A 12791-nucleotide genomic window follows, 5' to 3' on the forward strand; every position below is an offset into this window, starting at 1 on the left:
TGAAGCTGCTCTAAACTGCTTCTTCCTTCCAAATAACAAGTGAAAATGCAGCATTTCCCCCGCTGCCCTGTGTGAAGCCTCCTTTCATATCAGTGGCAGGGGTTAGTTTTGGTTCAAATTCAGATCATGGAAGATTGATAACGCTCTTTAATGTAGAAACTCGGTGCAAGCATGTCCCTTCTTGCCACAGCTTCTGTACTGACGAGGAGACAGAGGGAAAACATCTCCCCTCACTGTCCTCACTCTGGCTGTTTCGTGCAAGTTATGCAAGCCCTGTGTGAGTAATTTCACAACTGTCAGTTAAAACACACAGGCCTGAGTTGCAGCCAAATGCTAATGCTGGGCTTAATGAGATGGGTAAATGAGGGTAACAAGTAGGGAAGGAAAAAGTAATTGACAGAAGTTAAAAACTATTCTGCGTTCGGTTGTTTTTGTTGTTCTTGGATCATGATGTAGAAAGTGAATGCTTTCTAATTTAATTAAATGAATGGAGAGAAGCAATTTCGCTGTGAGATTTAATTTTTTTATGTACTGAGAACTAGAGGATTTAATTTAATTTTATTTTTATGTATAGGCACTTTTAGAATTTAGGAACACAGCCAGATGCTACATTAAAATAGTTTCTTAATTCTTATTTGTCCATCAGGCTTCAGCTGAGAAGGCAGCTTTTATAATAAGCAGTGAAGAATGTGATAGCTTCAGTGCATTTAATAGAATTCTTCTTCAATGTGTCCTTGTGAAATTCTGAAAGAAATATTGAAACAAATCAATAGAGCAGTAAGTGCATTTTGAAAGACTGGAAGACCCCATTGGACTTACTAATGAGAAGAAAAAAAACCTCAAACATTCTGTGTTTGAGGGCTGTGTGCTTGTAATGTACAGCATGTGTCAACTGAGTGTTGTTGCCAAAAGTGGAGGAATGTGATTATAGCATGATTTAGGGAACAAGCTATGATGCATGTTTTCTTCACTCATCTCTCAACAGTAGTAGTAAAACTGATAAGTTTGTGCTTGTCTCCTGAAGCAAAATTCCACAGGTGCTATTTAATGCTGTTGGGCAGGGGCTGCGTGAGCAGTGCAGTGACCCAGATGCAAAAGGCACCATAATGGTTCCAGTTCAAGTTTCTTCTTCAGAACAGCAGCAGAAGGAGAAGTTGAGTGATATTTGGAACAAAAGGATTGACAGGACTTTTTAGTGCCTTTCTCTCCATGGAAGATTTAAATTATTCAGCATCATCTTTTCCAGGTTTTTTTTTTTTGAGCCTCTAACAATTGTCTCAACAAAATGTTAATAATGATACAACTTTTGTTTGGTTACTTAGAGATCAGGCAATCAGTGCATGTTTAGTTGTTAATGAAATAAATATGTTCAAAGATGGACTCTACATCATACCAGAAACTCTTTCTTTTTTTTACTCTGGATAAACAGAAGGAAATCCCCAAAGTTTTTTGTAGAATCATAGAACCACTTAGGATGGAAAAGCCCTCTAAGATCATCAGGTCAAATCCTTAACCCAGCACTGCCAAGCCTACCACTAAACCATGTCCCCAAGTGCCACGTCTGTATCTTTTAAATACCTTGATCCAGCCTATCCAGATCCATCTGTGAAGCCTTCCTGCCCTCCAGAAGATCAACCCAACTTGGTGTTAGCTGCAAACTGACTGAGAGTGCACTCAATCTCCTCATCCAGATCATTGATAAAGACATTAAACAGGACTGGCCCCAGTTCTGAGCCCTGTGGATGTAACTTCATTCCCCATTGCTCTCTGGGCTGAGCCATCCAGCCTGTTTTTAACCCATGTATGGTGCAGCTGTCCAAGCCATGGCAGCCAGTTTCCAAGAGAGTGCTGTGGGACACAGTGTCAAATTCTTCCAAAGTACAGGTAGACACATCCACAGCCTTTCCTTCGTCCACTGAGTTGGTCACCTTGTCACAGAAGACCAGGTTGGTCAAGAGGACCTGTTTTCCTAAAGCCAGCCTGGCTGGGTCGGACCCCCTGCTTGCCCTGAATGTGCCGTGTGAGGGCACTAAAATTATCTGTTCCATGGCCTTCCCTGGCACCAAGGTCAGGCTGACAGGCCTGCAGTTTCCCAGACCCCTTTCCAGCCCTTCTTGTAGCTGGGTGTCACATCCGCTGACCTCCAGTCAACTGGGACCTCCCTAGGTAGCTGGGAGTGCTATTAAATCTTGGGAAGTGGCTCTGTGGCCACCACGGGGCTACCCCAAAGAGTCTCCTTCCTTGCTTGTCCCTTCTGAAGAGTTTTTAGCCAGCTGTTGCAGCACTCCAGTTGTGCCAGTCATCCCTCCATGTCTTTCTGGGTCTTCTGAGGAAGCACATCCCTGCTTTACAAGGCTGTAAATCAACAGCCAGCACCAAGTGCAAAACTCCAGCCTGCCCCAGCCTTGCTCAGACTTTTTTCTGAAAGAGCCATTTGAATGTGACTGTTCATGCATATGGAAAACAGTTGCTTTAAAGTCTTCCTGCTAAGCTGGCTTTGAGGAAAGGGCACTTTTTGAAATAGTTCAACTCTGTTCCTTAACTGAGAGGGTGTCTAAAACAGATTAAGGTAGGGGGTGCTCTGATCAGATTTCCACAGTAAGGAGTCTTTGCTGGAGGAGCTGTGGAAGTGACTGCAGCTTGTGGCAGAAGAAGGCCCTGATTAATGACTAAGGGCATTAAGATACTTTCAGATGGAAAGGGAACACCAGCTGATACTTAATCCTGGTGTACCTGCAGCGCTGTGTCTCTTTGAGTTTTTGGCCTTGGTCTTGTCCTCACTTTGGTGGCATTCTATGGTAGGTATAAACATCAATTCCAGGGTAGTATGTTTATTTTCGCACTCAATGCAAGTTATCTGAAAAGTTCTTTTAAGGCATATAATGAAGAATAGTGGCAAAGAGCACTGAAGGATTCATCTTCATGTATTAAAACTGCATGCAGCCTTCCCATTTGTTTTCTGTACCTAAGGGATAAATCTTGATCTTTCTTGGTAAGTGCTAAATAGGAAGAATAGATTCATAAGCTGAATTTGGAACTGCGGATGTTTTTATTTGTCCTTAAAATACATTTATTCAGTGAATTTATCAGGTGGACTGATGCCACATTTTTAAAAAAACAGTAGCAATTTTCTGCTTTAAGAGGAGCATGGCTGGGTCACTGTGCCCTGCTGCTCCAGCCATAAGCTATGGGCAATGCTCCTGACCTGGTTAATGGAGCACCTGAAGATTGAATGGTGGAAAACACTGAGCAGAAGCTGGAGTCTCAGCTCTGGGCTGGCTGCACTGGATGGGAGAGGAGACAATTAGGAAAAGAATGAACAATATGTCTCAAAAATGGTATGGAAGCCAAGAGATGTCTATCTGCATGGAAACATGCAGCCTTCCTGGAAGTGGGTGGTTTAAATTTCCTTTGCCAAGAAGGACAGAAACGTCACAGTAAAGAATTTTAGAGGTGTTTGATATACACTGCCTATTTCCAGATTAATATGAAATACTTGTTGTCAGATGACCTGCTCTGCCTGTTGATTAAATCTCTGCCTCCAACCTTCTAGAGTGGAAGTCTGGGTGCACACAGAGGAGATGACAGCCTGGGCTGTCTGCTTCCTAATCCCATGTTTGATTTCTGTGTAATAAAAACAAAAGCAGCACCAAGCTTTTAGAATCCCTTTGGTTTGTTTGAGCATTGGTTGTGTGTAACATTGCAGCAGGTGGAGGAAAGGGGGGATGAAATATCCAATATTCACAGCTTATTTGAACTGCAAAATGAGACTCACTCATCAAAAAGTAAATGATCCTGACCCATAACACAGTCTTGAAGTCAGTTTTATCTGGTATAATTTCATTGCAGGTTCAGGGTTTGGGGTTTTTTTGCTTCAATCATAGAATCATTAAGGTTGGAAAAGATCTCTAAGGTCATCAAATCCGGCTTTTGGAGACAGACCATGATAATCTGGAAGTCACAGTTCCAGCTTTATGCTTCCTTAAACACTCAACCTTTATTTATTTATTTATTTACTTTTATTTTAATCATTGCCCAATTTTAGAAACCTGTAAATTTGGGGGACCATTCAGATCCAGATTTATCATTCCCCACCAACTGCTTCTGGAAATGGATTCCAAGACATCCCACTTGTTCCAAGCAAGTTCCTGGCAGAGTCAACAATCCACTTCAATGTAACCACTAATTTCACTCTTGTTTCAGTTAACTACAAGATCAAAAATTAGTTTGTTTATGACAATTTCCCATTCTCACTGCAAATGGTGGAATGAGTGTGTGCACTGACTTTTGCTTGTGAAAGAGCAGCAGATTCATTGCCCAACTCCATTTTCCTGCTGGGCACTTGTTAGCAAAGGGCACACAAATCTGTGTCTTTTGGCTGAGTGGGAAAAGAAAAAAGGCATTTTGGACAGTAGCAGCTGAATTCTTATTTTCTTATGTCTTCTGTAAGGTCTTTATTTCAGAATGGGATAGGCTGGGCTCAAATTTGGCAAAGAAGGGGGAATTTAAGCAGATAAAATCTGCCAGGGCTAAAACTACAATTCCCTAAGCATCTTGCTTCACTAATGCCTGAAACTGGAGGCACCTTAGTTTGTTGAATGCCTTTTTGATGTACTTGGAAGCTTTTCAGTTGCCTCCAGTTTGGCTCATGTAGCTGTTGTAATCTAAGCAGCCTTGCTCCCAGCTAATCCCTCCTGGGATCGAGAAACCAGGTAATGAAGCGTTTTGGCCAAGGGCCTGATCTGATGATAGATGCTTTCAGAGAGAATCGTTGGTGCAGCAGGAGGGCTGGGCTCCTTGCAAAAACACATCTGTGGATTCAGAGAGCCACAGGAATGCCAGCCACCAAGGAAAAAACTTGGATTTCCACTCCCCAGTTTTTCAACAGCCACGTGGTACTTGTTTCAGTTATTGCCAGTGAAAAGAGGGTTGGGTCTCCTTGGTTATGTGTAAGGAAATCCATAGGTGACTGTTTCTAGAAGGTGACTCATGTGCATGGAGTTTGCTGAGCTCTGGAGGAGGTCAGGCTTCCAGCAGCATTGCTGGAATGATCCCTGGGGAGCCCCTCATTCTGCCTGCTCCTTCCTTTTGACCCCAAGCTGAAGCACTTGTGCTCGTGCAGGGCACAGCGCTTTGGTGCTGACCAGAGATTTCAGGGTCTTCTGAGGAAGCACATCCCCATTTTACAAGGCTGTAAATCAACAGCCAGCCCCAAGTGCAAAACTCCAGCCTGCCCCCGCCTTGCTCAGACTTGACCTCTTATCTGAAAGAGCCGTTTGAGATGTGACTGTTCATGCATATGGAAAGCAGTTGCTTTAAATTGGCTGGGGAGCAGAGGAACAGAGGTGAAATGTTTCATATAGTTGTTGCTGCTTTGTGTTGAAGGGGGGCTGTTTTTTCCATGTGTACTGTGTTTGCATCCATCACACAGGTACGAGGATGCTTCACTCAGTTCTTCCATTGTTCACGTGTGTTGCTAATGTGGTTTTGTCCTCCCTCTTGCAGGCAGTCACTTCTTCCATCGTAACTCTCTGTCCCCTCGAAGCCTGGTCTACGAGAGCGAGTTCTCAACCATTGAGCCTGCCTTGGACATGTACGACGAGAACAAAACCTGAAAGGAATCCGTGCTCCTTCCTGGCCCTTTTTGCGTTTTTTTCATTTCTCATTCCTATTGTTGTGTACTCTTTCCATGGATCTCCTTTGTCTGAAGAAGAGCTGCTTTTTCCAGAACACGAACCCGCCTTCTCGTTTGCACAGACGAAGACCAGCTGCGGTGGATTCTGAGGGTGGCATCTTTGAGGTGACAAAGAGCGGTGACAAACAAGGTTGTCTGATGGAAATTGCTGAGTAACAGCATGGGGAGCTGTGTCAGCCCAGCCGCGGCGATGCAGGAGAGGTTTTACGGTGGCCCTAAGAGTTTGTGCTGAACTGCAAATGCGTCTCTTACACAGGCATCTGCTGTTTCCAATTTTTTAGTTGTCCAGATGGTTGGGCAATGTCAGAAAGGGAACTGGTTGTAGAGGAGATGGCCAGTGACTGGTAAAAGCACTCGTATATCTCGGTCAATCCATAACCTTACTGTGAAATAACCCCTTCTGGGAGGGACCTTTATAAGTGCATTGAGTTTCCTACAACCCACTTAACCCCAGACAGTGGCGAGCCAGTCTGATGTTCAAGCTGCAGAGAGGACCTGCATTTGCAGAAAGATTTCAAGGAACTTGATGCTTGGATTTTTTTCTCCAATTTGATTGAAGCAGGAGAAAAATGGTATACACAGAATATACTTTTGGTCCTTCTGTGTGCTGAAGTCAAGTGAGTCTCTTTCTGTAGAGAGGACATTCACAGAACCAGCACTTGATCTACCTAAAAACCATTAGACTTTTTGAAATATGCAGGAATCAAATTAGCTTTCTTTCTCACGTAACTTTTTTTGGGGGGGTGGGGGGTAAAAAATCCACCAAATTTTTCACTGAGATTTTTTAAAAGCCAGCATGTTGGCATTATACCGAGACGAGAAGAGGTAAGCTTCTTATCCCACTCTCCCGTTGAGATCTGCAACAGTTATTTAACAAATACGTTCTCTGAGCTGTGCCCTTTCCTACTGACATCAATAACGGGAATGCAGAAGGCAGGAGAAGAAAGGAAAGCAGCTACTGCTTTGACACGCTGCAGGAAAAATCAATTTTTACCAGCATGTGACAAAAGCGGTGGGGAAATGCATATTGTTTGCAAGCTTCTGAGAGAACAATGCAGAAATGGAGAGAGAGAGAGGAACCTCTGGAGCTAAGTCACCCACAGCGTTCCTCAAATGAGCATACATGGAGGAGCGAGCGCTTCTGCTCCACTGTTTCCTACCAGACAATGCATAGCTGTTAATGAATGTTTGGATTTTTCTCCATTGCAGTCTAAGTTACTGTAGGTGTAGAAACTCATTTGTATCCTTGTAATGTGAAACACAGTTTCACCCTCTGTATAGGAATCTTGAGAAATCAGTTAAGCCAAAAAGAAAGGTAAGACTTATCCTGCCATGCTTTAATTTCATCTGCTTTTGCAAACAGAGGAATTTCCCCTCCTTTATGATGTTTTTAATTGTATAGCAGTCTGCTTAACATATATCCTTTTCTGAAGTGTGATTCAGCTGTGTATTTAACATGGATGTTCAAGAGAAAAAGAAAACCCCAGCTCTGTAAAATGAGGAAATGAGCCTCTTTGCCGAGCATGCTTTGACTTTTGTTGCTGTGCGTCAGCTTTATTTAATCTGATAATTCAAGAGTGGGTGGCATGAAGTGTAGGGAGGTTTTTCTCATAATACCCACATTGATATTTACCAAATGCACTTTTATTGCCATTCAGCTCGCTCTGGAAATGCGCTGAAGCCCGAAAATTTTTTAAGAGCACAATTTTGACACCCACTTTCTCCTCCAAAGCAGAAGTGAAGGTCACAGGAAGTGCCACAGGGGCTGGGGCAGCAGCGGGTCGTGGTCAGCATCCCTCCTCTGGTGCGGGGCAGGCAGCGACGGCTCCAGGCACCGCCGGCGAGCCCAGGCACAGCTCCCCATCCTGGCCTAGCTGAGCTGCACCCAGGCCCAGGCACAGCTCCCCTGGCTGAGCTGAACCCGTTCAGGGCTCGGGGGCAGCAGAAGGGCTGGTTGAGCAGCCCCTGTTTTCGTAATTACATCAGTGAGAGCAGCAGGGACATGTGGGAGCGGCGCCTTGGGAACGCAAATGCCCGAGAGGAAAATCACCGTCTCTCAAGGATGTTATAGGGCTTGTTTTTATCCATGAGGGCAGTCAGGTTATGATAAACCCAGATACCTGGGTTACCTGGCTAAATGCCAGCATGTCTTAGTGTCTTCCAGCCAGCACAGAGCTGCTCCAGTGGGGTTGAGGCTAGGACAGGCTCTTGGAGCATTGCGTGGGCTGTTGACACCCCAAGCAAATCCTTCTCATAGGGGCTGCCCCATCCCAACACAGGGGTTTCCCTTGAGGCCCCTGGGAATGTCACTGGGGCACAGTTTCAGCACAAAACCAAACCTGATGATTTCTCAGCTCCAACTGAGCCCATTTGCACGAGCTGTGTGCCAGAATATACAGAAAAGCTAGAAGAGGCATGGAAATTAAGAATTAGAAAGCACAAATCCCCCAAAGACAAAATAATGACTAATGTAATTTGTATTTTGCTAAATCTTATTTCTAACCGAATATCTTGGCTTTAAGCAGGGGGAGGGCAGGTTTGCCTCAGTGGAGATCAGGGTCTGGCACAACAATGTAAAAATGGATTTGTGCCGTAGCATCTTGGATAGGGGAGCTTGTATTTGTAATTGACATCCTGGATTTGGGACATCTTGCAAGACTGGAAAAATTAAAAGCTTGTTCAAGCAATCAGTCCCTACGTGCGTGCCAGGACGTGCTGGAGCAGGCCTTCTCCAGTTAGTCATATTTAGGATGGGGAAGAGGCACCAGAGCAACATGGGTGATTTTTTTCTGGGCTATGCTGGTAAGTTTGAGGTTTTCCTTTTAATATTAATGAGTATATAAAAAAAGCTTGATGAGCATTGTTGTTCTTGTTCTGCTGCAGTGGTGCTGTGTGTGGTTGAGTCATTTCACAGAAGTAAAATATACAGCAACCTACCAAGCACTGTAAGTGCCAGTAACTTGGAAAATCATTTTCAAGGTTAAAAAAAAGTGCTTATTTTAACAGGAATACATTCAGTTTATGACTTCTACATATAAAAAAAAGCTTTTTTCTCCAAGTGTTTTCCTAAAGTATTTAAACCCCAACACTTTGCCTTCTCTTTCTCAGCTTCCTCTTCTATGAAAGTTTTGCATGTTCCCATAAGACATTTGTAAAATCAAGGTTTGCTTGTGTTCTTAGAGGATAATTGCCAGTAAGAAACCAGACTGTAAGTGTGCTTTTTACCTATAATACACAACATTATTAAATTTGAAGCATGTTAAAATTTACCTAATGACCCTCACAATTGCTCCCTCCAGTGAGCTCATGTGTTGGAATCTGCATTGTCCCTTTGCTCTAGGATGCTTGCCCTGGCACCTGAGGATGCTATAGGAATAGCCAGGTATCCTGCATTAGCCAAAGAAAAACCAAAACCAGTTTAATAAACATGTCTAGGACTATGTTATGAGACTTTCACACATCTGTTTTCTTTAAACACATTCATGTAAAATAGTGCAAAGGCTTGGGAGAGCCAAGAGCTTTTCACCAACTCCTGGAAGGCAGAGGGAATTCTGCAGGAAACATGGGTCACGCTGAGGCTCCAGGACTTGTTCAGTCCAATTTAGGTTTGAGGTAGTGCCACAGTCAGTTCATGAGCTGAAGGATGAAGGCACCAGGGTTGAGCTGAAGTTCAGGCAGCTCTGCAGCCTGATTACTGGCAAATGAGTTGACTTAATTATTAAAAATATTTGTTATTTTCCTTAGCTAATAGTAATTTGTTTTTTACAGCACAGGAAATAGCAGAGCAGCTCAGAAGCTGAGGCACAGTGGGGCAAAGGCAAGAGCCACAGGGCTGCTGCCAGCCCTGCAGGGTGGGGAGAGAAGGACAGGAGAGCTCAGGGCAGGGACCTCAGGAAACACCTTCAAATTCCCAAGTAAAGCTTTTGCTCCTTTTTCACCCTGTGTTACCCAGCCATACTTGACCTAATTTTCCAGCCTGAGCAGTGCAGAAGAGTGTGTGATGTGCCATGACAGCTTGCATATGTGCTGTTATATTTAAAGATATCTTCACTTTTTCCTTTCCCTGCTAGACTTGCTGCACCGCGGGGCAGCCTCAGCTCTGGCACACTCGGTGGAAACTGGTGAGCAGGGGAGGGAGTGAGAGAGGGAAAGATGTTCCAGCTAAACAGACTGGGGGAAAATCAGGGGAGTGGTAGACAGCACTTCAGTATGCTGGCGCTCATATCTGCTTTTTTTTTCCTTGTCTTTGAAATAATTAAGAGAAAAAGCTGTGCCTACCCCTTCCTTGTGGGATGCAGTGACAAGAGCAGGACTCCAGGTGGGATTTTGCTCCTGATGCAGAGCCATGATGCTCTGTAACCCCAGCCAGTGATGTCCTGAGATGCTGACCAAAAACCCCAAATTCACAAGGGCATGTCAGGTTTACCTGGTCCTTGCCAAGTGCTTTTTTGGGGGATGAAATCTGGTCACAGAGCCTTTGCAAAGCACCCCTAATTGACACCTTGTTATCTGTCTTTCATTAACCTGGTCTTTTTAAAAGCCTGCAACACTCCCATCCATCTTAATTCTAATCTCTACCTTTCCACTCCATCAGTTACTACTGGCTTCCTCTTCCTCTGGAGAGCTGGGTGAAGGTCCCTGTTGTGCAGGCACTGCTGTCCACCTATTCTCCAGCATCTTCTTCATCACTGTGCCATCACCTCACTGTGCCACCACCATGCCAGCCAGCCCCTCCAAGGGGGTGCATCACTCCAAACCAGTCACAGTCTGTGGGAGCGCAGAGGTTCCTGGTGGGCTGTGCTCAGCCAAAGCGGGGTGTGTGGGATCTGGGCCATTCTTGTGGCATGCTCGTTCTCTGGATCACTGAATGGAGCATCCTTTTGCTCTTCTGCCCATTAGCCTCATGAAGATGCTCAGAAATGGATATGTAGGTTGTGCAGTAATATCTGAATATTTTTTCTTTCTTATTGCAATAATGTCCAGGGTCTCTGGGCTTTGGGGCCCTGTGGAATAAATTATTGCCCAAAAATAGTCCCTTTCCTAAGGATTTTATAATTAAGTATTAATATTCCTACAAAGTAAGAACTACTTAGTGTTTTAGTGAAAGTTGAAGCTGCTTGGAGTGATTTTAATGCAAGGCTGAGGTGTAACATTAGCTAGTGTCATACAGCTGGGACTGGGGGTTTGCAGTCCGGAAATCAGATGGACATGTATGTGAAGGCTTCCTCACTCCTGCTGGGCTATTCCTTTCTCCACTTGTATCCAGAAGCCCCTCAGGAGCGAGGAGCTTTTATTCTTTTCCCTGAGCTCAGCTGTGTGCATTTATGTGCCATTTGCCTTTTTTTTTTTTTTTTTTTTTTTTTTTCTGCTTCTCACATACTCCGGGGCTCGCCTTTGCTTGGCTCTGACTTGATCTTCAGCTGCCCAAACCCCTCGGGGGGGACAAGAGCCTTTAATTCCCAGCAGAGCAGCTCTGCAGGGGCTGTGTTAAGGCATAGATCATCAGATTTGCTGTGGATCCCCTGTGCCTGTGTCTGTAACACCCTCACACTGTCTCAGACAGTAAGAGCTGTAGCTGCCTGCAGCCTCCCCACAGACTGGGCTGCACTGGGAGGGAGGATCATCAGAAAACAGCTCAGCAACCCTCCCATGCTCCAGCACAGGAAAGTCTGGGAGTGAAAGTAAACTTGTTCTTTGCTGCTGTTAAGCCAGGAATGTGTAATAGAGTGTTTGGGGCTGTCAAAGCAAAGCTCCTGATGCAGGTTCATGAGGTCCCAGCAAGGTAGCACCCCAGCTTGTTGCTTTCTGTTTGTGCTGGAAGGTGCTACATGAACAAGAGACTTGCCCTGTGCCACCACATCAGCAGGCAGACTTTGCCCACCCTGTATGTCTAGGCTTAGCTCCCAGCACTGGTAAGGTCTGTTGCACTGCTCCTATAAAGGGGAATAACCTTTTGGAGCAAAAGGAGTGGTAGCATCGCTCTTCTGCTTGTCCCATCGGCCCTGCTGCAGTATGCAAGTAGATGTTAAATCCTAAGAGCTTCTCTGGATGACCATGCCTGTCCAGGATCACCTGCTCAAGGCCATGGCTAACTATGCACTGACTCCACCAAAACAGGATCATTTTATCTCAGCAGAGAGGGGACCCCCCAGCCTTTGGGCACAGGAGACTGCAGCAAACAACAATAAAAAACCCCCAATTTGCGTGCGTGTAAAATGAAGAGTCTGTTTGAACTGGCTTGCTACCAGGTTGGTCACACCGGTGTGACCAGGTAACCTGAACACGCCAGCAGCTGCCAGGGGTCTGGGGACACTGCGGGGACACAGGGACACACAGTCCCCTCCCAACAGCCAGAGCTCTCCAGCCCCTGTGGAGGTGTAGCTTGCCAGCAGCAGAACTTGACATGTTTTGATGTAAGTATAACACTGTATTGTAGTTACGTGGTATATGCCAGTATGTTCATAGTGTATACCGACTAGTTAGGGTTTGCTAATGTACTACATTTCAATAAAAAGCAGTTTAAAAATACAGAGTTTGTGAGTTTGGTGTCTGAACATACGGAGAATTAAAGCACCACCTGGTGACTCCAGTGCCTCCAGCATTTCTTATAAATCTGTCCTAGAGAGTAGTGTGGAACAACATTGTCAATAGATCCATTTTCAGGAAGGATTTTTCCCACTCTGACGTAAATTTTGTTTTTTATTTTGCTGTACTGGTGCCTAGAAATCCAAGGCCATTGAGGGCATATTCAAAGTGGCTTATGAATATGCTGGAGACACTAATCCACCTTCTCACAGCTTTTGCCACCTTTAAGATGACACAAAGTGAGCAAGAACAGCAATAGTTAAATAAGGAAGGATCCTTCAGCATCTTCTCCCAGTGCTCAAACCCCTCCCACAGGACACCCAGCCTTCAGAAACCACCCTGCTGCTCCCCAGAAGCATGGCACAGCCCTGCAGGCTGAGCCAGCTAATAAATATTTATATTAGTGTACAAGGGCTCCAGCTGGGATTAGGGCACTGCACTAACAAAGAAGATAGATCATCCAGGGTTAAAGGATTTAAAGCCTAAAAAAACCATGGCATTCCCGCCTTCC

At 44.8% G+C, this 12791-nt stretch overlaps 1 protein-coding gene across 2 annotated transcripts in view; it reads left to right on the forward strand.

Annotated features, from left to right (window-relative positions):
- The window catches only part of RNF130 (ring finger protein 130), a 55921-nt gene extending 43698 nt beyond the window's left edge, over nucleotides 1-12223 (forward strand). For both annotated transcript variants that reach the window (XM_059860312.1, XM_059860311.1), the window contains one exon: nucleotides 5506-12223. In XM_059860312.1, coding sequence (XP_059716295.1) covers nucleotides 5506-5615 — 110 coding nt within the window. In that variant the 3' untranslated portion in view covers nucleotides 5616-12223. The remainder of the gene's footprint in view (nucleotides 1-5505) is intronic.
- The last annotated feature ends 568 nt before the right edge of the window (nucleotides 12224-12791 follow it).

Source organism: Haemorhous mexicanus, chromosome 15 (assembly GCF_027477595.1).
Source record: "Haemorhous mexicanus isolate bHaeMex1 chromosome 15, bHaeMex1.pri, whole genome shotgun sequence".
Lineage (NCBI taxonomy): Eukaryota > Metazoa > Chordata > Aves > Passeriformes > Fringillidae > Haemorhous > Haemorhous mexicanus.